Source organism: Gossypium arboreum, chromosome 10, assembly GCF_025698485.1.
Source record: "Gossypium arboreum isolate Shixiya-1 chromosome 10, ASM2569848v2, whole genome shotgun sequence".
In the NCBI taxonomy this organism is placed as follows: Eukaryota; Viridiplantae; Streptophyta; class Magnoliopsida; order Malvales; family Malvaceae; genus Gossypium; species Gossypium arboreum.
In genome coordinates this window covers 4,972,466-5,000,228 of record NC_069079.1, presented here as the reverse complement: position 1 = coordinate 5,000,228, position 27,763 = coordinate 4,972,466, and the positions used below count along the sequence as shown (strand labels likewise).

The following is a 27,763-nucleotide window of genomic DNA, read 5'->3' as shown; positions in this document are numbered from 1 at the left end:
GCCTATAATGGGTGAGGATCGAGGAATGTGCTGGTTCAGGTACCTCAACTCTAGAACCAAACCACATATAGAGGAACCCTAAGGGCCCACCTTTGGAAGAACTACATTAAACCCTAGTGATTACCCCAAATAGATGCTTGTTTCTATTTTCTTTACTTTGAGTTATGTTTCTGATATATGATACTAACTTGCTGTATTTTGTTTTGCCATATTTACATGTCATTCCATATTTGAAAGGTGTCAATTCGTGTTCAATTTTCTGAATTAGAAAGCTCGTCATGGGGGACAATTTCCTTGATAAGGTAGAAAATAATGCGGCTGTCCATAAATGGTCAGAGATAACACAATTAGAGAAGGGAGACAGTCTAGCCAAGGGATACAAATCTGAGTTATGGGATTTTACTCGCATTAGCGTGACTCAAAATAATCATCAGGAATTGAAGGAGATATAGAATCAGTGGGATGATGAGGCTAAACAATTATTCTACTGCAACTATAGAGATCTACCGTACCTACTTGATATCAAAATAGACGAACACTTATTCCGGGCCCTTGCTCAGTATTGGAACCCTGCATATAGCTGCTTTACGTTTGGGAGGGTGGATTTAGTACCCACGATGGAGGAGTATACAGCTTTATTAAATTGTCTGAAGGTACAAGTTGATAAGGCCTATTCGAGAGCTGCATATGTTTCGGCGTTTTCGAAAAAGCTAATGAATATTACTGGAATGAGCGAACAGTGGGTTACGGCAAGGATCAAGCAGAAAGGGGAGTGTAAGTGTATCCCATAGAAGAATTTGCGAGATTTGATCCTAACACATCCTGATATGAAGAAGAAAGTTGACGTCTTTGCCTTGAGTATCTACGGGTTGATACTCTTCCCTAAGGCATTGGGATATGTTGATGAGGTGGTCACGGATCTATTCGACCGACTTGACAAGGGAGTCACACCAGTTCCTGCAATTTTAGCTGAGACATTCAGGTCCTTGAACGCGTGTAGAAGGACTGGCGAGGGCAGATTTATAGAGTGTGTACAGTTATTGTTAGTATGGTTTCACAGTCATTTTTGGAAGATAGACAAAGGTTATTATCGAGCTTTCTTTGGGAATTATTCCCCATTAAAGGAGATAGCAGCTACACCCAGAAAAGATGACATATCGGAAAAAAACTAGATCGCGCTCCTGTGGAATCTCAAGGGAAAGGACATTGAGTGGAAAGCACCTTGTTAGATGCCTAACAAAATTCTTTTTCGATGTGGGAGTTTCGATTGGGTCCCTTTGCTTGGGATCTGGGGAGCCATTGGATATGCTCCCTTGCTCGTGCTTAGGCAATATGCAGTAAGACAGTTCATACCGGTAACCCATGGGTTTGCTTAATGCGAATTTTCGTATAAGGGAGACTACAAGAAAAGGGTTAAAGAAATTTCTAATGCTTGGAATCAGACTCGTCGAATGGAAGGGTTGGCTGCAGATCCGATGACGACCCCTGAGTATGATGGATGATTGAGTAGGCGAGTTAACGACAATATCCCTGGGTCGAGTTTAGAGGGTGGTCAACCGATAGAGGAGTATCTGCGAGTAGTTCCCTCCGAATTAGAAATTATAAAACAAGATTTTGAGAAGAGAAGTTCAGAGTTGGGGAAAAAGATAGAGAAACTCGAAGAGGAGAAGGTATATCTAAAATTGGACATTGACGTCCAGAAATTAGACGCCGAGAAATTGAGAAAGGGGAAAAGGAAAGTTGAAGAAGACTTGGACAGTCTGAAGAATGATTACAAGAAGCTACATATGTCGATTAAAACTGCCAGGTTGGGAAAAACATCGAAAAAATGGCAACAAAAAATCCAAGAAGAAAAGTCTAAGGCCGATCAATGAAAGAGGAGGTTTTGTGATGCTCGAGCACGAGAGGAAGCCTTGAAAAGGACTACATCAGAGAACCAAAGTGAAAATAAAACGTTAAAAGCTCGAATAACAGAGTTAGAAAAGGCATTGCATCAGCATCGTAGTCGTGACTCTGTAATAGAATTAAAGGCTAGCTTAAGTGAGATCGAGAATCTGAAGGGGAAGATAGAAGAACTTGAGGCTGCGCTACAGGATTGTGAACACCGAATTGAATCACTAGAAGTAAATAATGAGCAACTGGCGGAACAACTTCACTGGTCTCAGAATAAGGTTCGAGATAGAGATCACCTCATGGGAGAAGCTATAGTTCAGATTCGAGAAGTGGCAGAACATTTACAAATCCTGGCAGTCCAAGCTGATGTATTAAGTGTAAAATATGAGTCAGCATCGAACCGAGGTCAAGAGCTGGCTGAACTTCTTAAAAAAGTTAGAGCTCTGGGCATAAGGGCTAGGCCGTATATGTAGTCTATTTTTTATGTAAAGGATTTTGTCTTTTAGTAAAGTTATTCTAAATAAAATTGAATCAGATTGACACATTTTTGTATTCATGTCGTGCATTTTCATTGCATGGCATCATAAACATTAAGTTGCACAAAATAACCCTATTAATTAGTGATAATTTATCTAGTTACCCTGGAACATCGCTACTATACACGGAGGAAAACAAGGGATATGGATCAGAGGTTATAGAAATTAGAACAAATGCAAAAGGAGATGCAAGAGCAACTGCAAGCTCAGATGCAAGAACAACTGGCTAGGATCCAGCAGGAGGTGAGAGATCAAATGCTGGAGTCTCAGAAAAAAATGCTGGAGTCACAGAACAACATGATGAGCCAGCTGACACAGCTGTTGAAAGGAGGGTCTGACAAAGGAAAAAGCCCTATGGGTGATACTGGGAATGACAATGAGGATTCCGCTTGTCCTACAAGTTTTGCGCCAGTGAACATGCAAATACAACCACCAAAGGTGTCTGTTAATGTCCAGCCTCTTTATCAAACTGGTACCTCAGCACCAGTAAACTTCCCAGCAGGATCGAACACTAACCCTAGAGATAATCTGGCAAACCCTCAGGTCCCTAACTTCGACGGCGCAGCAGAGGTGGAAAAGACAAAGGCTGAGGTCTCAAAATGATTTGAGGATCGATGTAAATGGTTGGAGGAAAAGTTCAAGGAGTTAGAGGATGCTAATCATTACTGCGGAATCGATGCAAAGGAACTAAGTTTGGTCCCGGACTTAGTACTTCCCCCGAAGTTTAAAATGCCGGAGTTTGAAAGATATAACGGAACCAGCTGCCCTGAGGCTCACATTACTATATTTTGTCAAAGGATGACGGGGAATGTCAACAATGATCAACTGTTGATCCATTGTTTTCAGGACAGTTTGAGTGGGGCTGCAGCGAAATGGTACAATCAATTGAGTAGGACCCAAGTCAAGTCGTGGAAGGACCTAGCTCAGGCCTTCATGAAGCAGTACGGCCATATAATGGATATAGCACCTGACCGGATCACACTCCAGAATTTGGAGAAGAAGCCAAGTGAAAGCTTCCAGCAGTATGCTCAGAGATAGAGAGAGGTCGCTACACAGGTCCAACCACCGTTGCTGGAAAAGGAAACAACCATGCTCTTCATTAATACCTTGAAGGCACCTTTCATTAATCATATGTTGGGGAGCGCAACTAAGAGTTTTGCAAACATAGTGATGTCTGGCGAAATCATAGAAAATGCAATAAGGTGCGGGAAGATAGAAACGGGGGAAAGTACGAGAAGGTCATCCCCGAAGAAAAAGGAAAACGAGGTAAGCAACGTGAGCTCAGGCTATTCAAAACCTGTCACTATTAATCAATCGAGAACGATAGTCACAGGCCAGCAGGCCACACCAAGGCGAGAGCCTAACACAAGGCAGAATACAGAGAGGTTCTAGTTCACTCCTATACCAGTGACGTATAGGGAGTTGTACAAAAAACTGTTCAATGCACACGTAGTGGCCCCTTTCCACTTAGAACCGTTACAACCCCCATACCCTAAATGGTATGATGTAAATGCTCAGTGCGAATACCAGGCAGGGATTACGGGGTACTCGATAGAAAACTGTACCTCGTTCAAAAGGTGTGTAGAAAGGTTTATCAAAGCAGGTGTTGTAAAATTCGATGATACACCTGGTACAGGAAATCCGTTGCCCAGTCATACTGAAAAAGGGGTAAACGCGATAATTGAGAATATGGGGAGGAAAGTCAAGCTGAATACCGCGGAGGTGAAAACCCCATTGAAGCTAGTTTAGAAGGAAATACAGAAGAGAGGTTTAGTCCCGCAGGGGTTGGGGAATAAAATCCAAGATACATGGAACTACTGTGAGTTACATTATGAGAACTATCACGAAATTCAGAATTGTATTGAGTTCAGGGCCTTAGTACAGGGTCTAATGGATAATAAGGAATTTGAGTTCCTCGAGTCTGTCAAAGAGGAGGATGTATGCTCTCTAAGAGGAGAGTCAAGTGAAGAAGGCTGCAGAGCCAGCCTTCCAGTGATAATTATTTCGAGGCCCAGAGTTAGTGATGTAGAAGCAAGAATCACACCAAGAGTTGTAATCCAGAAGCCAACATCTCCCCCTTATAAAGATAGTCGTAGGGTGCCTTGGAATTATAACTGTAGTATAGCAGTTTCAGAGAAGGAGGGTTTGATTGACACGCTAAACACAGAAGCCGAACCAGCAAAAGAGAAACCCGTCATGCTCAAGCAAGAAATCGAGAGATCAGAAGCACTGGTTAATGAGTCAGTAATGGAAAATGAAGCCAAGGAGTTCTTGAAGTTCCTAAGACACAGCGAGTATACTGTTATGGAACAACTACACCAACAATCGGATCGCATATCTGTATTGGCTCTGCTGCTAAATTCAGAGGTCCACCGCAACGTACTGATGAAAGTGTTGAACGAAACCTATGTTGCGGATGACATTTCGGTTAACAAATTAGACCGTCTCGTCCCTAACATAAGCGCTGACAATTTCATCTCCTTCAGCGATGATGAGATACCTCCAGGGGGTAGGGGGTCTACTAAAGCTCTGCACATCACTACCCGTTGCAAGGGGTATACACTACCTGGAGTACTAGTTGATAAGGGGTCCGAATTAAATGTATTGCCTTGGTCTATATTAAATCGTTTACCTATAGACAGCTCCCACATAAAGACATGTCAGAACACAGTGAGAGCGTTTGACGGCATAGAAAGGAAAGTGATGGAAAGGATAGAGATACCTCTCTAGATTGGCCCAAACGCGTACGAGGTAGATTTTCTCGTGATGGACATTAAGCCTTCCTATAACTGCATATTAGAAAGACCTTGGATTCACTCAGCTGGGGCGGTGCCATCCTCGCTGCACCAGAAGCTAAAGATGGTTACTGCGGGTCGGCTAATAACAATAAATGCGAAGGAGGATATTATTGCGTCAGTTACCAGTGATGCACCCTATGTAAAGAATGACAACGAAGCGGTTAAATGTTCATTTCGATCTTTAGAGTTTGTAAACGCAACGTTTATAGCTGAAGGAAGCAGGATTCCGATACCTAAGATATCAAGGGCTACGAAAATGAGCCTGCAGCTGACAGTTGGGAAAGGGGCGTTACCAGGCAGAGAACTCGAGAGGCACCTCCGTGGACAAGTTAGAGTGCCAGTCTTGGTTGGCAAGTGGGATCGCTTCGGTTTGGGATTCAGGCCAAATGCAAGCCAAGTAAAAAAGGAGTTTGAAAGGAAACAAGAACAGGGGAGAGCAAGATTGAGTGGGACAGAAGTCAGGTGGGAACCGATGAGCTTCCCTCACATTTCTCAAACATTTGTATTTGGAGGGTTTATTCATTCTGCACAGAAGAGGATAAAAGAAGGAATGGTCAAGGATGTAATGGGAATTTGGAACATCAACGCCACGTTTGAAAAGGAAGCAATGGAAAGAAATTTATCAGGCTTTTGCCCGTATGAGCCTGGGAGTGTTTTGAATAACTGGACTGTCGAAAAAATTCCTGTAATCTTTAGAGATAACACAGAGTAATATTCAAAACCCACTTGTTGTCTTCTAGCCTAAGGACAATAAGAATCTTTTGTGAAATGGGCTCATGTTCAAACATTATTATTTTCAATAAAAAATACATTTTCATATATCAGTTCGAGCAATTATTCTTTCTTCCTTTCATTCCATACACAATCATACCATACAAAATAATTTATTTTGTTTTCTTTGGGTATTTTTCTTGCACTCGTAATACGCCTCCGGATGTCAACATTATGAGCAATACTGATACGAGTCCAGAATCTCCTTTTGAGCAAGACATGTGCTTTGAGGGATCTCAGGATTTTAAAGATAACGGGGATTGTGGTTTATCTCTGAACTTGTTAAGGATGGTGGAGCGAGAAGAGAAATAGATTCTACCTCACAAGGAAACTATAAAAAATGTGACCTTGGAAGAAGGGAAGGAGGTGAAAGTTGGCACTTGTATGAGTAAGAGGACAAGACGGGACCTCATTGAATTATTACAAGAATTCAAAGATGTCTTTGCATGGTCATACCAGGATATGTCTGGTTTAAGTACCGATATCGCAGTACATCGTGTTCCCACAAAAGAATAGTGCAAGCCAATTTAGCAGAAGCTCCGAAGAATGAGACCAGATGTAGCAATGAAAATAAAGGAAGAAGTCAAAAAGTAGTTTGATGCTGGCTTCTTACAGGTGGTTAATTACTCGGAGTGGGTGGCCAACGTCGTCTCTGTCTCTAAGAAAGATGGGAAAGTGCGGATGTGTGTAGATTATAGAGATTTAAACTAGGCCAGCCCAAAAGATAACTTTCCATTGCCTCACATAGACACTCTAGTGGATAATACGGTAGGCTATTCATTGTTCTCCTTCATGAATGAGTTCTCCGGGTACAATTTGATCAAGATGCATCCTGAGGACGTGGAAAAAACTACGTTCATAACTTTATGGGGAACGTTTTGCTACAAGGTGATGCCCTTCGGATTGAAAAATGCAGGAGCCACATACCAAAGAGCCATGGTAACCTTGTTCCATAATATGATGCACAAAGAAATTGAGGTCTACATTGACAAAATGATTGCAAAAACCCGAACTGAAAAGGAGCATGTGCGGGTGTTGAGAAAATTGTTCCTGAGGTTAAGAAAATTCCAATTAAAGCTCAATCCATCAAAATGCACCTTCGGAGTTAGGTCCGGAAAGTTACTCGGCTTCGTAGTCAGTAAGAAGGAAATAGAAGTCGACCCTGACAAAGTCAAGGCTATACAGGAGCTGCCTCCGCCACGAACTCAGAAAGAAGTCCGGGGTTTCCTAGAGAGACTAAACTACATCGCACGGTTTATTTCGCAACTGACGGAGAAGTGTGACCCCATATTCCATCTTCTTAAAAAGCACAATCCTGGGGTATGGGATGATGAATGCCAAAAAACCTTTGAAAAGGTTAAACAATATTTGTCCAGTCCCCCAGTGCTAACACCACCAAGTCCTGGTAGGCCATTGATACTATACTTAACAGTATTTGATAATTCGATGGGGTGTGTGCTCGGCCAACACGATGAGACTGAGAGAAAAGAAAGAGCGATATATTACCTCAGTAAAAAATTCACTGAGTGTGAAATGAGGTACCCGCCAATTGAAAAGCTATGCTGTGCTTTGGTTTGGACAACACGAAGATTGAGGCAATACATGTTGTACCATACAACTTGGCTAATCTCAAAGTTAGACCCTCTCAAATACATGATGGAGTCAACCGCTTTAAATGGAAGGATGGCCCAATGGCAGATTCTGCTCTCCGAATTTGACATAGTCTATATAAACCAAAAAGCTGTGAAATGGAGTGCAATAGCAGATTTCCTAGCTAGTAGAGCTTTGGAGGACTATGAACCTTTGAATTTCAATTTTCCCAATAAAGATCTAATGTATGTAACAATCGCTGAAGGAGACATGCCTGAAGATCATTTTTGGAAACTAAATTTTGACAGAGAGTCAAATGCCGTTGGAAATGGAGTTGGGGCAGTACTGATATCCCCAAATGGAGATCATTATCCGTTCACTTGCAAGCTGAATTTTGACTGCACAAATAACATGGCAGAATACGAGGCATGTATCATGGGAATTCGGGCAGCTATAGACCGCGAAATCAAAGTATTAGAAGTATATGGAGATTCTGTATTGGTAATTTATCAGCTTAAATGCGAGTAGGAAACGAGAGATCCCAAATTGATCAGTTACCGAAAGTTAATCCTGGAATTAATTGAAGAGTTCGATGATATTACCTTTCATTACCTCCCACGATACGAGAATCAGATGGCTAACGCCTTGGCTACACTAGCTTCCATGATCAAAGTAAATGAACAGGAGAATATGAAGCCAGTTCAGATGAGTATTGGTGAGGCTCCAGCTCACTGCTGTAATGTTAATGAAGAGGAAGAGAGAGATGATCATCTTTGGTATCATGATATCTTACAATATGTGAAGAGCCGTGCGTACCCAGATCAAGCAACCGAAAATGATAAAAGAACATTGAGAAGGTTAGCCAGTGACTATGTCCTAGACGGTGAGGTCCTATATAAGAAGAGAAAGGATCAGGTGTTGTTAAGATGTGTTGATACTATTGAGGCAAAGAAAATTCTAGAGGAGGTCCCTGATGGTGTCTGTGGGACACATGCCAATGGTTTCACAATGGCTCGACAAATCATGAGATTCAAATATTACTGGTCTACAATGGAAGGAGATTGCATCAACTACGCTAAGAAGTGCCATAAGTGTCAAATTTATGGAGACAAAATCCATGTGCCTCCTTCACCCCTCCATGTTATGACTTCCCCATAGCCATTCTCAATGTGGGGCATGGACGTCATTGGGCCAATTTCGCCAAAGGCTTCCAACGAATATCGATTCATTATTGTGGTCATTGACTACTTTACCAAATGGGTAGAGGCTGCTTCATACGCCAATATCACAAAGTCGGCGGTCAGCAAGTTCCTGAAGAAGGAAATCGTATGTAGTTATGGTATGCTAGAAAGAATCGTATCTGAAAACGCGTTGAATCTGAACAATAGCGCAATAGTAGAAGTCTGCAGTCGGTTCAACATTAAACATCACAACTCATCACCATACCGCCCGAAAATGAACGGGGCGGTTGAGACAGCTAATAAGAATATTAAGAATATTGTGGGGAAGATGGTGGAGACTTACAAAGATTGGCATGAAAAGCTCCCATTTGCCCTTTATGCTTATCGGACATCTGTCAGAACTTCTACAGGGGCAACACCTTTCTCATTGGTCTATGAGATGGAGGCAGTTTTACCTATTGAGGTCGAAATCCCTTCCCTCCAATTTTTATCAGAGCTGAAGTTAGATGAAGCAGAATGGATCCAATCTCGTTACGATCAACTAAACTTGATTGAAGAGAAGAGGCTGAAGGCTATTCGTCATGGTCAAATGTACCAGAGGAGAATGATGCGAGCCTACAACAAAAAAGTTCGCCCCAGGGTGTTCCATGAGGAGGACTTAGTATTGAAAAAGATTCTCCCTATGCAAAAAGATTTCAGGGGGAAATGGATGTCAAATTGGGAAGGACCCTATGTGGTAAAGAAGGCTTTCTCTGGAGGGGCATTGATACTAGCAGAGATGGATGGCAAGAGCTTGCCTAACCCAATAAATTCGAATTCTGTCAAAAGATATTTTGCTTGAAGCAGTTGAGGTGAAAACCCGTAAAGGGCACCAAAAAAAAAAAAGAAGGTAGAGGCCAAGGTGAAAACTCGTAAAAGGGCACCTTGAGACCAAAGGGGTTTTGAATTGAAAACCCTCAAAGGGCAATTCAAATTTTGATCCAAACTGAAGCAAGCGAAAGTCTCACTATACTTGAATCAACAAAGAGGAGATAAGCTACATCTTGGGGCATCAACAAAATACTAAAGATCCCTTGAGCGCGTGCCAAGTTTAAAAGGGTCCCCGAGGAGTTCGTACAGGGAAGCTCAAACTGCAAAATCTGGGGTACCTATTTTATTCCTTTTCATCCGTTTTTGTATCTCAAACAATGTCTACTTTCTTTGTTGATACATCTTTCGTAAATTTTAACTCGAATAAATTTCAGTTCTACCTATCATTATAATCTTTTTCGAGTATTTTTATTGAAATAATGATTAATGAACTAATAATGCTCTCAAAAGAAGGTTTTGCATATTACTCTGAAAGGTTTCTAAATAATACGAGAACCTGAAACATGACAGTTATTTAGAACTCACCGAGCTTAAAAGGGCTAGAAACGTGTGAGAAATAAGGGACTAACCGCATCTTCAAGTCCTCTTCTACCGAGCTAAACAAGAAGGCATATGTCAGGGATGTTACCTTAGTAAACAACGAGGGATGACAACCCAAAAAGTAAAAATGGATCATTCTCATGACATTTTGCATTTTGTGCATTTAACATCCATAATACATATAGTTAGGAGCATTTGATTCATATTTTGCATCCTAATCATCTAGCATAAGCATATCACTCTTCCGCAGATGGATTCCCCAATGGATAATGTAGCAGGATTACAGATATCATCAGCCTTATCTTCACTGAGCAGGAGTGGAACAGGCTAAATATCAGGTCTTATCTTCACGAAAGGAGAGCGGAGCAGATCAAATTTGGTGAATCTTATCTCCGTCCGGTGATGGAGCAGATTCCAATCATCACCTTATCTTCACCGGCGGAGTGGAGCGAGGCTAAATACTGAGTCTTATCTTCACGAAAGCGAGGCGGAGCAGATCAAATTTTGGTGAATCTTATCTCTATGTACCGGTGATGGAGCAGATTCCAATCATCAGCCTTATCTTCACTGAGCAGGAGTGGAGCAGGCTAAATACCAGGTCTTATCTTCGTTGAGCAGGAGCGGAGCAGATCAAATTTTGGTGAATCATATCTCCACGTACCGGCGATGGAGCAGATTCCAATCATCAGCCTTATTTTTACTAAGCAGGAGTGGAGCAGGCTAAATACCAGGTCTTATCTTCGCTGAGCAGGAGCGGAGCAGAACAAATGTTGGTGAATCTTATCTCCACGTATCGGCAATAGAGCAGATTCCAATCATCAGCCTTATCTTCACTGAGCAGGAGTGAGCAGGCTAAATTGCAGATCTTATCTTCGTTGAGCAAGAGCGGAGCAGATAAAGTTCCAACAAATCATACCTTCATGAAACAGCTAGGAGACATTTAGAAGTAATAGGATGCAGCGGGTTACGATAAGGTTACACCAAGAAGCCAAGATCTGACAGGACCGGGCAAAATTGGCCTTTGTAATCTTTGCTTCGTTCCCATTACATGACAACGAGCAAAGAGGGACAGCCAGCTGTCGAAACCATTTTAAATTTGAAAAACGTGGATCGACTTTAAAAATGTAAATGGAGTCGCCACCAATCTTTTCCAAGGTGAGATTGGGCCACCTTAAAATCAATCGTTTTAATAAAACATCTGGGCCTATTAAAACAATAATTCTTTTTGGTCTGATAAGTTTGAGAAAATGGGCTCGGGAGTCGGTTACGTACGAGGAAGGATTAGCACCCTCGTAACGCCCAGAAATTGGTACCTATTTGATTAGTTGATGTCTTGATGTCGAAATTTGAAAAGATTTTAGAGTACGATCTTTTTATTTGAAAGAAAATCGGGATTATTCGAATAAAATGTAAAGACCTACTCATTTCGAAGGAAAGAATGCCATACCCAGTAAGTTAGGGTCCAACATTTCAGACCTTCGGAATTAAGTTGGTCTTCGATTTTACAATTCATGTAAGGAGGTTCAAGAGAAGGGTATTATGTCATCCGAGCCTTGTGAAAAATTAGTACTCAGTAAGTTAGAACGCAATCTCTCAGAACTCCCAAATACCGAATATTGCCTTGATTTTGGAAATCATTATCCTCAATATAACGCAACGCCACACCCAGTGAGTTAGGGTGTAACATCCCGAATTTTTAAGACTAGGTTTTTTATTCGAACTTCATACAATTAAATTTGAGAAGGGTACTCGGTTATTTAGATTCAACGAGGAAAATTGGAACCCAGTAAGTTAGGGCACAATCCTCCCGTGGATCCTAAATATCGAACATTGCCTTTATTTTGAAAACAATCGAGGATAAATCTTTGAATAAAATGAATTTAGCGGTGAAACTTAAAAATGATAACATGCAATATGAAAATAGCAATATAATAACCCTAATAACATATATTAATACCTAAAATATAGCAAGCATAAAGAAAATTAAGAACGATAGTAATAATGAAGTGATGAATGTAATAACAAGACAAAACTAGTTAATATAGTGCCATTATAATAATAAAATAACAATATGTTACTAATAATAATAAATAAATAATGGTAATAAATATATATAAAATAATAGTAAAAGTAATAAAATAATAATAATAATAATAATAATAATAATAATAATACTCTCCCCTCCCATCTAAATCCGACCATCATCCGACCTTACTCAGGTCACCAAACCCCATGAGCCACATTATCTACGCCACCAGTACACTGCAAATAGAACATCAAAAAACCCTTTTTGGTAATTTTAAAATGGGTAAGTTTCTTCCCTTTATTTTTACTTTCGTATAAAAAAAATAAAATAAAATTGAAATGAAAAAATAGACAAACAAAGAACTTAAAACAAGAATAGACAAAAAAAAAAACTCTTTTGCTTTGATCTTTGATTAATCTCCAAAAACCAACCCCCCTTTACAATAGTTTTGAATGGCTTTTATAGCCAAATTTTATAACTGATTGCCTCCTTCCATGGTGACAAGTAGGGTAATAGAGTTAATGGGGTAGCTTAGTAGGGTGATGGAGTTAGTGGGGTGGCTTAGTGGGGTAGTTTAGGAGTTAATGGTCAGTTTAGTGGGTACTAATTGGATGGTTGGTGTTCTGGGCTCTGCTTATTGGTCCCGGGCATAAATTTGGTCCTACATATAACAGATTCCAATCATGAGCCTTATCTTCACTGAGCAGAAGTGAAGCAGGCTAAATATAACAGATCTTATTTTCGCTGAGTAGGAGCGGAGCAGATCGAATTTTGGCTAATCTTATCTCCACGTACTGGCGATGGAGCAGATTCCAATCATCAGCCTTATCTTCACTGAGCAGGAGTGAAGCAGGCTAAATATAGCAGATCTTATCTTCGTTGAGCAGGAACAGAGTAGATCGAATTTTGGTGAATCTCTACGTACTGATGATGGAGCAGATTCTAATCATCAGCCTTATCTTCACTGAGCAGGAGTGAAGCAGGCTAAATATATCAGATCTTATCTCCGTTGAACAAGAGTAGAGCAAGTCAGATACAGCAGATCTTATCTTCGATGAGCAGGAGCGGAGCAGATCAAATTTCAGCAAATCTCATTTACATGAAGCAGCAAAGGAGCATTTTTGAAGCAATAAAGTGCGATCGGCTGTGACAAAAAAGACAAGACTCAGCCAGCCCAAGCAAATTTAGTCTTCCTAAAATCTTTACTCTATTCTTATTACACGACAATGAGCAAAAAGAGACAGCTGTAGGACCAAATTTTTAAACAAACCCAGGCCTAAACAAATTAACCACTAAAACAAGACCCAGCCCAATTTTATTCAGCCCAACTAAACTAAACTACCCAAAAACCCCTCACAACAAAAATAAGAACAGCATCCCCAAATAGTTTCCACGCCGCATGCCTCTCACTGGTAGCCACCACGCGCGCCGCACATCGCTCCACCATGCCACGTCGACGTCCCACTCCATCACGGCTCCGAGATTCTCGCACAGATTTGCAAAACAAGTAACAAAAAGCATTGTAAACAAAGGCTATATAAAGCCGAAAATCATATGTAAAAGAAGAGGAGCAGAGAGTTTTTTTTGGGTGTAAAGGCACGATCCAAGCAAGAAATAGAAAAAAATTTCGAATACAATATCAGAAGGAAATTAGGTTAGAGATTTCTTTTGGGTAAATTCCTATTTTTATATTTCTAGCTTTTAATTTCATTTTCGTTTTGTTTTCTTTGTATATATACGGAAATAAGGGAATAAAGAAAGGAATACTTACCTTCGTGGATTGACTTTCGTCGGTCGGGCTCCGGTTTAGTGTCAGTGGCATTTGGGGATTCAAAACCCCAGCCAAAGGAAAAGGGAAGAGAAGGCCTGCCCTTTTCCCTGGTTTTGCTTGCAACGTGCAGTAGCAAATTGTTTGGGGAGGGGGTAAAGGGTTTATTTGATTGTAAAGGATGGGGCCCGCGTGTTTTGCCCTTAAAGGGTCAATTTGCACACTAAATCCCTGTGCATTTAATGCTGCCCAAATCTGTTTCACTTTTGTTTTTGAATTTCGCCCAGCAATTTTGTGCAGCTTTTAATTTGGTCCATATTTAATGCTGGGTTCAGGAATTTGGGTAAATTCCATTTTTAAACCCCCTTGTTTCACGCGTGCTCCAATGTGGTCCTCCCTTCCCCTTTTATTTATGATTTTACCCCAGAACTCCCGTTTCGATTCCAATTAAATCCTATTTCGACTATTTGGCCACATTTATCGTAATTAATTTTTTTTTAAAATTGTTTTTATATTTTATTATATCCTACTATTAATTCTTGGTTTTTTATCCTACTATTTATTATAATTTTATTATACTATTATCTATTGTATTTATTATATTACTTGTATATTATGTTTGTTCCTATAAAATTCATTCTTTATACTTATTTTAAACTATCATATTATTATAATTATTTTCTTCTATTTTTTAGGAGTTAATTATTTTAAATATAATTTATTATACTTATTATATTTTATTTATTATACTTTATACATTATTCCTTTTACCATTTATTACTATTATTTTATTATTACTTATAATTTTTACATGTATATATTTTTTGTTAAATTCTTAATAGACTTACTACGTCATTTTTATTATTTTTTTATTTCATATCGGTTACTATTTTTATGCCAAATTATTATTATTTATTATTTCTTACCATTATTAATTCACCATAGTTATTATTTTAGTTTTACTTTTATTACTATTTTGATACCATCATTGACATATTATTTTCATTTCCATTATGTATTTTTATATCGTTAACGTCATTCTTGCTATGTTTATATGTTGTTATATTTATTACTATTGTTATAATTATTATTAATTTTTATGTTTGCTATATTTTAGGTGTTAATATATACATCGTCAAGTTTATTATTGTGACAGTCTAATTTAACCCTAGTCGGAAAGTGGTTTCGAGACCACAAAATCGAGACACGAAAATAATTAAATACTATATTCTATGTCTAATATATGTGAAAATGCATGTGTGAATCTTTGAATGCTTTGATTTTTATCATTTGATGTGAATTAATCAAAAAGGGCTTAGTTGTTAAACATTTAAATCTTGCTAGGCAAAATTAAAAAGTGGCTGAATAGTTATAGTTACAAAAAAAGGAGTCCTTGCATGTCAAATAGCTCATCTTTAAGTGTAGTGGGCGTAATGATGATGAATCATGAATAAAATATGATTTTATTATTTTTATTTTATAAGTTAAATTGTTTTATAATATGAAATGAATATTATAATATTAAAGGAATATTAATATTATAACAATAGTGATAAAAACAATGTTTTCATGGGGGGGTTGTTCATCTTCTCACCTAGCCGAACTTGTGAGGAGGGGAGGGGAAAAATTCCTAAGGCATTTGGCACTTTGTTTTCTTCTATTAGGTAAGCTCTCTTGAAAATTTTGATGGAAACTTGATTATTGAGGTTATTGTTAAGTTGTCTAGCTAACTCATGGTCCAATTCTTGTTTATAATTGTTAAGCATGTTTCGGCCATGGATGCTTTGATAAGAATTCTTGTGTTTGATGCTTTAAAATGTGAAATAATGTTGGAAATTGGGAATTAATAAGAAATTGGGTGGTGAAAACAAAGTTTTCACGCTTTACTTTCCTTCAATTGCCGTAGCTTAAAGAACAAAGAAACAATTAGGCTCTATGGTGTTCGGCCCTTGTGAAGGCAATTTGAGGTATGTTTGATTTTATATCTTGATGAATAAGGTTAGTTGTGGCTAGTTAGATAGATAGAAATTGGCTATAAGGGTTAAAATGCATGAGTGGTACATAGTGGGTTAAAATAATACTTGTATGAGGTATATTTGTCCTAAATGGCTATTGATGTTCGACAATTGGCAAGAAATGAATTATGAATTTGAATTTTGAGGGAAAGAACGAATGTTAAATTTCAGTGTATATGGTTGTCGAATTTGATTATGGATAGTGAATAGAGGGATTATCCTTGTTCTAAATCAAGAACCTCATTGTCGAAATGAGTTTTGAACTTGTTAAATTAGGTATTAATGAATTGGGTTTGATGCTTCAAGTGATATATGCATACGAAACTAGATTTTGAATTTAAGGTTTATTAATTGGTCCTTGCCGAATGTGAATGTGAGTAATAGCTTGGTGATGTTGTGTTTTAAATTATTAATATATACTGGATAGATGCCGAATGACCCTCTTTAGTTAATAGATTGTGTATGTGTTGTAAAAGAAGACGAATTGTTGTGAAGTAGATGATAGGCTAGAATCGGCTGGTGTGCTTAAGTATTTTAACATAATTGCCGAATATAGATTGGAGAATTTAGTTAAGTAAAATTAATGCTAAATCTTTGTATTCATGTGAGCAAATACCGAATGTACTAAATGGTTGAAATGAATTTATTTTGTTTCTATGTAATCTTGGTATAGTAAAATTTAGTTGAAAGTTCCAAGTAGATTATTATGGTAGTGACGAATGTGATATGTGATAGTAGTAACCAAGTGGATTCAACCATTTAGGTTATATGTACTATGGCAATGTGGTATTTTAGTCAAGAAATGATTTAATTGAATTAGTATATAAGCTATGAGCATACGGTAAATTGGTATATAAATGATTTATATAAAGATTTGGTTATGAGTTTATATTTATGTTCGATCATGAGAGAAATGCATTAGTTGGTGTTTTGATGTTGCAATTGGACGTATTAGAAAGATAAGGTTGAGTTGGCAAAATGGTTTTATATGTGTAATTTTAAATATACCAAATAATCGGCTAATAAAATTAAATGATTACAAGGTTTGATTTAATAGCTAAGTTAATGTGTAGTTGTGTGTTCGAATATAACTTACAAGTTCATGATTTTGAAAACGAAATTTGTATGTGAACATGAAAAGAAAACATATTTGGCTAAATGCATATGATATTAATGTATAAATTATATATAGATTCGGTTGTGAATAAATTTAGTTAAATGATGAACTTGTAGTTTTGGGAGTAGATCATCGAATGGTAAACTTTGTTTTCTTCTATTAGCTCGAGAACCAAGGACACCAAATTCGGATAGGGGGAAAATGAAAGTACTCGAATAGCTGTATATAATCGTTCAACCACTTTTGAGGTAAGTTCTTTTTAAGTACTTGGGGTTGATTCTTTTATAAGTTTTAAGTGATTTATTAAGTGTTGTATTTATTTAATAACATAGTATATCTTGAAAAAGAAAGAAAGTCTTAGATGTTGGTATTTGATTTTATTATATGATTTGGTGTTATATCCGGGCTAAGCCCCGAAGGCATTCGTGCTGGTGTTATATCCGGGCTAAGTCCCGAAGGCATTCGTGCTGGTGTTATATCCGGGCTAAGCCCCGAAGGCATTTGTGCTGGTGTTATATTCGGGCTTAAAGTCCCGCATGCTTTGTGGTGGTGATTGGATTTGGGTTTTAAACCTAGCAGACTTAACGCCAATGATTGGAGTAAGATTATGATTTCGAATGTTCGTAGTAAACTACCATTGAATATGTCAAATACATTAAGTTGATCAGGTATGTATTATATACTTTTATATGTTAGATTGATCGGAATTGAATCATGATTGAGAAATGAGAAGTATATGTGAAAATCTCATATGTGTATTCGGTTATGGTGAAAGGTTATATGAGATTGATTTGGTGATATACATGTTAAATAATATGAATGCAAGAATGGGTAATAAATCTGCTTAGGACAGCAGCAGTAACGTGATTTCGGAAAATCACCATAAATCGTGGAAGTTGAGTTAGAAACTGAATAAATCATGTCATGAAATCTTAATGAGTCTAGTTTCTTATAAAAGAAACCGTGTGAGCAAAATAATTGCCAATAATGAGATATTTGAAGTGCCGTGGAATAGAGTCAAAATGACCTCGAGGTCCCCTGTTCTGTTTTCAGAAAATCATTATAAATGGTACAAAAATGGTTATAAGATAAAATTTATATCCTTAGACTCCTTAATGAGTCTAGTTTCAAATGAAATAAACGATAACATATTTCAAATTATGTATAATGAGAAAATTGATTTGTAGTGAAGAGTGGTCAGAATAGTCAAACAGTGAAATAGGGGAAACTTCAATAAAAATCTGGTATTGATTGGTCAAACCAAAAATTCTGAAAATTTTATGGATGGAATATATATGAGTCTAATTTCAGGGAAAATTAACGGAACTTGATTTGGAGTTTCTTATCTCCAGTTATAAATAATTTAGTGACTGTTGCTTAGGAAGACAGCTTGTAGTGAATTTGTGATTTTATTGCAAACATGGTTAAAACTTGTTAATGAGATGCTTTTCGAGTTCTTATGATCTTATTTGTCATTTCAATATTTGGTTTTAATTGAGTTCAGATTCAAGTGAGGTGAATTTGCTAAATATGCATTATGTTCATGGATACTTTGCCAAAATGGCAATTATCTAAGAATGATTTCTTGAAAATTTGAAATAATCGATCTATAAGTAAATTAATTGTTTGCATTACTTAAAACTTACTAAGCATTGAAGCTTACTCCGTGTTCTCTTTTCCATTTCTTATAGGTTTATACTTTAGCTCGAGTTGGAAGGGCCGGAGATATCATCACACTATCGAGTCATTATGTGAGTTGAGAAGATTGTATATCATCATGGTTTAAGGCATGTATAGGATAGACTATAGGTAGAATGATATTTCGACCTTGTATACATTATAGCCATGCGAAGATGGCTTGCTCATTTTGTTTAGAGAAACCTTATAATTGAACTAATGTGGTGAAATGTTTTAGTTATAACTTGACAGTAGTTAATTTGTTATTAGATATTCGGTTATGTTTTGATAGTGAGTATCTTTGACCTTATAGAAGTTTTGTTCAGTCAAGCAATTCCTCATAACCTTATTCCGGCAACGGATACAGGTTAGGAGTGTTACAATTATTATATTGCTATTTTCATGTTGCATGTCATCATTTTTTTGTGTTGAGTTTCAATCACCCCAAATTCATTTTATTCAAAGATTTATCCTCGATTGTTTTCAAAATAAAGGCAATATTCGATATCTGGGATCCTCGGGAGGATTGTGCCCTAACTTACTGAGTACCAATTTTCCTCGTTGAACCTAAATAATTGAATACCCTTCTTAAATGTAATTGTATGAGGTTCAAATAAAAACTTATTCTTGAAATTCAGGACGTTGCACCCTAACTTACTGGGTGTGGCATCACGTTATTGTGGGTAGTGGTTTCCAAAATCAAGGCAACCTTCAGTATTTGGGAGTTCCGAGAGATTGAGCTCTAACTTACTGAGTTCTAATCTTTCATGAGTCCCGGAAGACCGAATATCCTTCTCTCGAACCTTCATACATGAATTTTAAAAATCGAAGACCAACTTAGTCCCAAAGGTCTGAAATGTTGGACCCTAGCTTACTGGGTATGGCATTCTCTCCTTCGAAATGGGTAGGTCTTTACATTTTATTCGAATAATTTCGATTTTCTTTCAAATAAAAGGATCGTACTCTAAAATCTTTTCAAATTTCAACATCAAGACATCAACTAATCAAATAGGTACCAATTTTTGGGCGTTACGAGGGTGCTAATCCTTCCTCGTAGTAACCAACTCCCGAGCCCATTTTCTCAAACTTAGCAGACCAAAAAGAATTATTGTTTTAATAGGCCCAGATGTTTTGTTAAAACGATTGATTTTAAGGTGGCCCAATCTCACCTTGAAAAAGATTGGTGGCGACTCCATTTACATTTTTAAAGTCGATCCACGTTTTTCAAAACTTAAAAATGGTTTTGACAGACATGACTCGGACTCAGACAGATACACGGATCCAACCAAAACACACCAGTTTGGCACCCAGTGTCTCATCGAATTATTTGAAACAATAAGTTATCACCCAGTGTCTCATCGGCTATGCCGAAGTAAATTGGTACTCAGTACGTCATTGAATTTATCGAAGTAAAAATTTGACACCTAGTGCCTCATCAACGAAGTCGAAGTATCCCTAAACTCTTCCAATCCTATGGCATGCCATCTATAACTGACTCAACCCGATACTGTTAATAGGGTTTCAATTCACTTTTTAAATGTCACAATTATCCAATACTCAGTTATCACATTAATTACAATTTCACATACATTCAATTCAATATAAAAAATGCTAACACTTACCTTATTTATTTACCATAAACATTTAAATTAAAATACAACAATTAATAACTAAATTCGGATTATAGAAATACAAACTGTAATTTTTGAGCTACCCCTCGTTAACTTTATATTTTCCTTTCTTAGCCGAGGTCTCCGGCACCACATTAACTACGAAAATTAAACAATTAAAAATAATCAATGCAACACAATTTCACATTGAATATTTCAATTTTTATTCAACTTTTGCCTAATTTCTAATGTAGTCCCTAAACCGAGACTAACTTTATTTCTCCATATTTCCATTCAATTTCTACTTTAGACTAAATTTAACTCTCTAATTTCACTTAAATCCCTAAATTTCAAAATTTCTCTATTTAGTCTCTAATATTCAAAATTTAAAATTTATTTCACAATTCAATCCCTTTTCGTTTCTAACTTAAAATTCTATCAATTTAATCCAAATACTTAAATTTTTCAACATAAACAACATCTAAAAATTCAATATTTTGTAAAATTTCAACATAGATTAAATAACATTTAATACTAAAATTTAAAAATATAAAATTACAAGAAAAGAAATTAAATTAACTAACCAATTTGAGCTTGAACCTTGAAATCCTTTAATTTCTCTTTTTTTTTTCCTCATCTTTCTTTTCTCCTTCTTCTCTCCTGTTCGTTTTCTATTCTGTTCTTTTTTATTCCATTTTCTATTTTCATTTCTTTATTTATTTGTTTTATTCATTTAATTTATTATACTAATATAATATAATAATATAATAATATAATAATGATTACTTAAATAATAAGTAAATATACAATTGTTACAGATATATGTATATTATTTACACATAACATCATCATCACCATCACCATCCACTTGTCAACTTTTGGCTTAATTCTTATTTAGTTCCTTCTCTTTTCTCTAATCTATAATTTAACTTTCTCCCTATATTCAATTTAATCCTTACACCTAATTACCCTTAATTCAAACTAAGTCATCTAGTCAAAACCTAATTAACCACACAAACATATTATAAAAAAAGGATATAACTTATTGTAAGTCTTTCTCCAAATTAAAGTTTATATAAGTTTTTATAATTAAAGCTACTAACTATTTAGGCTGTGATTGTGAACCTAAATATTACAAGGTTAATGCTAATTATGCAAATAGAAAATGTTTTCTTGCACTATATTGTGAGATATGATACCATTTGAGAGAATGGTGTCAAACACAAATACCATAAGCGACTCACGAACTCTTTAATTTGAAACATTTGGGGCTTCAAAATGTGATCAAGAAGACATTTGGTGTTCTAAAAAATATTTTATATCTTAACATCATCTTAGTATCATAAAAAATAAAAATAAAAAAGCTGGGTTATACTAGCATGTTGCAGATTTTATAACCTCAATCATATGTAGAATTGATATAATTCATATTTCAAACAGTAAATGAAAGAAAGAGATCTCGATAATCTTAATTATGCAAATTCAAATGATGATGAACTCGATCAAGAACTAACAAATGATGATAAGAGAAATATATTAAATATTAAAGAGAGAATAGTACGATAAATATACATTAAAACAATTAGATAAAATTGCATATGATGTTTATTGTTTTTATTTATAATCATTATATAATAAATATAATGATTTGATTTTAATTTTTGTTACTTTTTAAAAATTATTTTTATCATATTAATATTTTTTATAATAATTGATATTTTAAAAATATAAATTATGTAATTGTATAATTATAATTTATATTATCAAATATAAGGCGAAAAACTATTATGTAATTATAATATGTGAATCACACATGTATAGGAAATTATAATTCAGTACAATTACAAAAGTGCGATTATTACTCTCGTGGTACAATTTCACTCAATTACAGTGCAGTACAAACATTTAACAAAGTTTTTAAATTTCTTTCGAATTATAAGAGAAAATCTATAGGTACACTGTAAAATTGAAAAGGAAACAACAAATTTAACTGTTCAAATACTTACTGTTCTAATTCAGAATCTAGACGTTTAAATTAATTTTTTTCAAAATTAAAATAATCATATTAAGCATCATATTTTATTTACATTTTTTGGCCAAATAATTTATTTACATAATAATAAATGCTTTTCAGGCTAAATACCTTTTATTTGACGGTAGCTATACTAATAAAAAGAACTTTACTTAAATTTTGAATATTTAACATATTGAATCTAAAAGTGCTCATTAATGATATAAATTTAAGTTCAGGCAAAATGTCTAAATTAATTTTTCAAGCTCATGAATCAAGTTGGCTTGAAAAATGACTTTACTTTTTTTATCCAAGTCCGACCTATTTTAAGAAAAGTAAACTCAAATTCAATTAAGTTTACCCATAGTTGATTTTTTTACATTAATTTTTTATTTAAAATAATTTTTTAAATATAATACACTAAATGTATCAAAAAGATTAAAACAAAAATTTTCTAGCATAAAAATACATTAAAAAATATTTATAAAAACACTATCATAAATATAATAAATAATTATTATATTAAAAACATATAAATATAATAAATATTTTATTCTACTAAATATAATTTTAAAATTTATATTTTAGATTAAATTATTTAGATGAATGAGTTATTTTTAAATTTAGGAAAAAATTTAATTGTTATTAGATTATTGAATTAATATAAACATATATAATTAATATAATTACTTTTTATATATATATTCAGACCTGGATTCAAGCCAAAAAAAATTACATAAGACTGACCCATATAAAAATAAATTTTAAATTTTACCCAAATAACAGGTGACCCAACCTAATTAAATCCCTCTTTAAAAATTAATTATATCCATACACGCAGATAAATATACTTTTTAAAAAAATAGTAGTAAATAAACCGCCATAAATGCCTTTTAATTCTGTTCTTTGTTTGGATTCATCCCCCAAGTAGGGTAGCTTTTCAAGGGGAGTAGTCATTACAAAAACGAGAGAAGAAATGAAATTGCAACAAATTAAGCATAAAACATCAAAAGTATAGGTAGGCAACTATGAAAACAAATCCAGGGAAGCAGCATTGACAATATCTAAATCCGATACAATTGAACAAGATAGAACCACAGACATGTGTTTTACGAGTTGAGAGAGTGGCACCAAATTTTGGGTTAATTGTAAACCATGTATTTTGGGGTTGCACTAAACTTTTGATATCCCTTAATGACCTTGTTCACCGCATCTAGGAAATCTTTCTCTGTCACTGTTTTTCTTCGAGCCCGAATAGCATACATTCCAGCCTCTGTGCACACACTTCTTATGTCGGCCCCTGCAAATAAAAAAAAATCACAAATATCAAGACAAGACAAAGTGGAGCATGTCTAAAACAATAAACAAGAAGACTTTTACCAGTAGAATTTGGGCAAAGTCGGGCTAAAAGTTCAAATCTAATATCACGTTCACAGTTCATCGTTCTTGTATGAATTTTAAATATCTGTGTTCGACTCTCCAAATCAGGGAGACCAAACTCAACCTTACGATCTAATCGTCCAGGACGTAATAATGCAGGATCAAGAGTGTCCGGCCTGGAAAATGCACAAAAATTAAGGACCACAAATGCATAAGCATCGCCCGTGCACGATTCAAATACTTTATAGAATATTGTATCAACAAAAATATATATTTCATAGAATAAATCAAAATAAAACCTTTCATGAACATTATCTTCAGGTTGGGATGGCTTAAAGGGAAAAAAAATGATGCGTTGCTTCGCAAAACAGAACTAGATATAATGAGTTGAAATTATTGGTAGTAAGTTTAACCTGTTTGTTGCCATCAGGACTTTGATGTTTCCACGAGCATCAAAGCCATCAAGCTGGTTGACAATTTCAAGCATGGTACGCTGAACCTCATTGTCTCCACCCACACCATCATCAAAACGTGCACCCCCAATGGCATCAACTTCATCAAAGAACACAATGCATGCTTTCTTTGAACGTGCCATCTGCAGTATTCAACAATGTCAAAATGAACAAAAGTATTATAGAACAACTCCAAGAGAAAAACAACAATTTTTTAGCAGCTTATAACCTGAAACAGTTCTCGAACCATTCTAGCTCCTTCGCCCACGTATTTTTGAACAAGCTCACTTCCAATAACACGAATGAAGCAAGCATCAGTTCTGTTTGCAACAGCCCTCGCAAGAAGTGTCTTACCAGTTCCAGGAGGACCATAGCAAAGAACACCCTTAGGAGGATCAATCCCGAGCTTGACAAATTTCTCAGGATGAAGCATCGGTAGCTCAACAACCTAAAAGAACAAAATTCATCAACATATGCGCGTTAGCCTCAAACCTTAACTTACTATAACCGTACAAGGAATAGTAGAAAGGCTTCAGTTTTTCGGTGTGTGCATGTACAAATTAAAAGGTGTCATACATACTTCACGCATCTTTTCAATCTGCTCCTTGCATCCACCAACATCATTATATGTCACGTCTGGTTTCTCCTCCACGGTCATCATGGTGACACTTGGGTCAATTTTTGGAGGCAAAGGAATCTGTATCTGATATTTGTTGCGATCAACCCTGCAAATGCAGAACAATGATGAAGAGATAAGAAGCTAATTCACAATAAAAGAAAAGAACATACAAGGATGTAAAAACATGATTGGCTTCCATGAAAAAATAAATAAAGGAAAGAATGAAAAATATCATAACACATTCCAATGCCACTACTATTTCTAGTAAAACCTACACTCGTCCATTCTACAAAATGATGTGGATGTATCACAAAGTCGACCAAACAACCAAACAGTTATACCAGGTGACAACAAACTGACTGATCATTGCCCTGATCGCAGTTCTTGGTTTGGCAAGTTCTTAGGGTTTTCCATACTCCCCATAATAGTGGCAAAAACAAATAATTTATATATTCTAACTGAATTGCAAGCAAACACCTACAGAAAAATATTCTGAAGACAACAAATGAAGGCAGCAATCTTATAAGAAACTTAAAACTTACCCCACCCGCATGCCTTCTTCTATATCAGTTGGTGAGACTTTGTCACCAAGGCCAACAACAAACTGCAGTTAGAACCCATATGCATATCAGACCAAAAAATTTTAATGTCTATTCTTCTGAAAAAGAAACTATTTTCACAATAGAAACAGTATGTTTAATCATCAGATTGGCTTCTTTTAAAAGAATATTAAAAAAAAAATCATCAGACTGGCAAACGTTAAGCTCAGGGACTTAATGGTACATACCTTGGCAATTTGCTTAACATTGATAACGTATTTGGCATCTTCTGTATTTGGATTAATTATCTTTGTGCATCTTGCCACCTGGATGAAACTATAGTCAATAACACAATAAAAGAACAGAAATACACTGTTTTATGGAAACCCATTTTAGTAAAAAACAATACCTGAAGCGGTTGCTCCTCCTGCATCATTTGCTTATCTGAGACAAGATCCCATTGGCTGGGTGCAGCTAATCCCGTGTCTGACTCCTTGATGCCTATTTTGCAAAGTATACCAGCATAAAGACATGAATAAATTAAGAATAGACCTATTCCGCAAACAATTAGTGAATAGTGGCCAACAAATAATAACTTGAGGAACCATAATCATTGGATATAATTCAATTTTTCAATATGACAGCCACAGCTGCTAAACACACTGATGTAATAATATGTTAGCAGCTGAAAATCAAGAAAACACTACAATATTAGAGAGAGTGCATGAAGGTGATGATGCTGAATTTGCATGCTATAGGGATAGCTTCTCCTAGTGAACATTGGCCAGATACTGGAAACTATCGAATCTAGGGACAAGCAGGTATGTTACTACCTGAAGCTAGCTTATTCTCCATAGATCACAATCCTTTATGCAAAATTTTTATGTGACAATATAAACTATATGTCACATTAATAGATTTGCTTTTCCCCCTTTACTTTTTTTTTTTATAAAGATGCATATAACGCACACATGTAATGTCTTATTGCATCCTATGCTGTAAAAATTATCAAAAACAAAGTTAATACTTACTCTTTATTTAGCACCCTACAACAAAAGTAGCCAAATAGAACCCTCAATATCATGTTTAAACCAAATAATACAAATGCAGCCAACTAACAGCGTCCTAACACAACAACACAAGCACTGGAAAAAAGGGTAAAACACATACCGCATAAGTCATTTACTTTCTTTGCCATTTCCTTAATCTCCTTCTCAACTTTCTTTATGCTCGTTGAATAAGGCCCTAACCCCTGCAAAAAAACGAAAGCAAATTTGCTTTTTAGTTGCCCAAGAATATCAGCGCAGCCTAAAAAAATGGAGTATAAATATTATCAGGTCGTAAACTATATAAAAAAATTTTCGTAAACCCTAGAAATTGGAGGTTGATGCTATCAGCACATCTCAACCAATTACTATAAAAAAATAAAGAACTAGAACCAAACTCCTATAGACAACATGTTGAGAGAAAAAAGAAAAACAAATCAAAGATTCAAAATCGGAAAGTAAAAAAAAAAAAGTAAAAGGAGAGAAATAAGTTAAAATTACATAGGTTTTGAGAAGCGCAATATCGTCTTCATCAAGAGGTCGGGGATTTTTCTCGTCCTTGATCTCGTCTTCTGGTTCTGGTGCCATTGTTTGGGATCTCTAGCTTGCTTCTCTGAGCGGAGATATCAGGAACTGCGAAAGTTTAAAGAAAGAGGAAACCAATACAAAGAGAGTTTTCTTTTCCCCTTAAAGTTGGGCCTCGGACTCACCAGCTCTGAATCTTGGCCTGCTATGATTTGGATTATAAAATTGGACCGGTCATTATTGGTTTTAGGTGGAGTTAATTTGGATTATAAAATTTTGGGTAAACTCCACTCAAAGTTATTAAACTATTTGTAAGTTTACATTTTGGTCATTCAAATTCAAAGAGTTGTAAAACGATCATTGAATTATTTGAAAGTTTTCATTTAAGTCACTAAACTGTTAAAATCGTTATTGTATGGTCTTCTCTATTTGCAATATAGAATAGTACAAGATAAGAGAGAATCAAAACAAAAACCCAAAACCTCGAAAGAAAAACCCTCTAAAACAATTAACAGAATTCTCTCAATCTAAATATTTATGTTATGTAAATCTAGAGTAACTAATTCTTATTTATAGACTGAAATTCTTAGCATATATGAGTAGAATATCCCTAAGTTAATAAAAGTTCAAGTGGGAAACTAAACCAGAGTTTAATTGAGAGAATAAAACCGAAAAACTTGAGGAACACGTTTACGTCGTTGAGACTAAAGTCTTATTCTCACCATGACATCGACTACTTGTCGGAACGAGGAGTATTCTCTTATTGTGACGTCACTTGCTGTTTTGGTCGAAATGCGAG

The 27,763-nt window shown here is 35.8% G+C and overlaps 1 protein-coding gene and 1 long non-coding RNA gene across 2 annotated transcripts; one reads left to right on the top strand and one right to left on the bottom strand.

The window, feature by feature from the left end:
• The first annotated feature begins 15,505 nt into the window (after positions 1 to 15,505).
• LOC108488960 (uncharacterized) lies at positions 15,506 to 19,097 on the top strand. Its single transcript, XR_001871851.2, has 3 exons — positions 15,506 to 15,637; positions 17,269 to 17,353; positions 18,797 to 19,097. It is a non-coding gene; the product is annotated as an uncharacterized LOC108488960 (long non-coding RNA).
• Positions 19,098 to 23,290: 4,193 nt separating this feature from the next.
• Positions 23,291 to 27,182, bottom strand: LOC108489571 (26S proteasome regulatory subunit 7A). Its single transcript, XM_017794211.2, has 10 exons — positions 26,941 to 27,182; positions 26,564 to 26,645; positions 25,803 to 25,894; positions 25,642 to 25,719; positions 25,397 to 25,458; positions 24,816 to 24,960; positions 24,465 to 24,683; positions 24,197 to 24,378; positions 23,784 to 23,959; positions 23,291 to 23,703 (listed from the first exon to the last, which is right to left on the bottom strand). Exons 1-10 carry the CDS (start codon positions 27,025 to 27,027, stop codon positions 23,546 to 23,548), a joined length of 1,281 nt encoding a protein of 426 aa, XP_017649700.1. The 5' UTR covers positions 27,028 to 27,182; the 3' UTR covers positions 23,291 to 23,545.
• Positions 27,183 to 27,763: the final 581 nt, after the last annotated feature.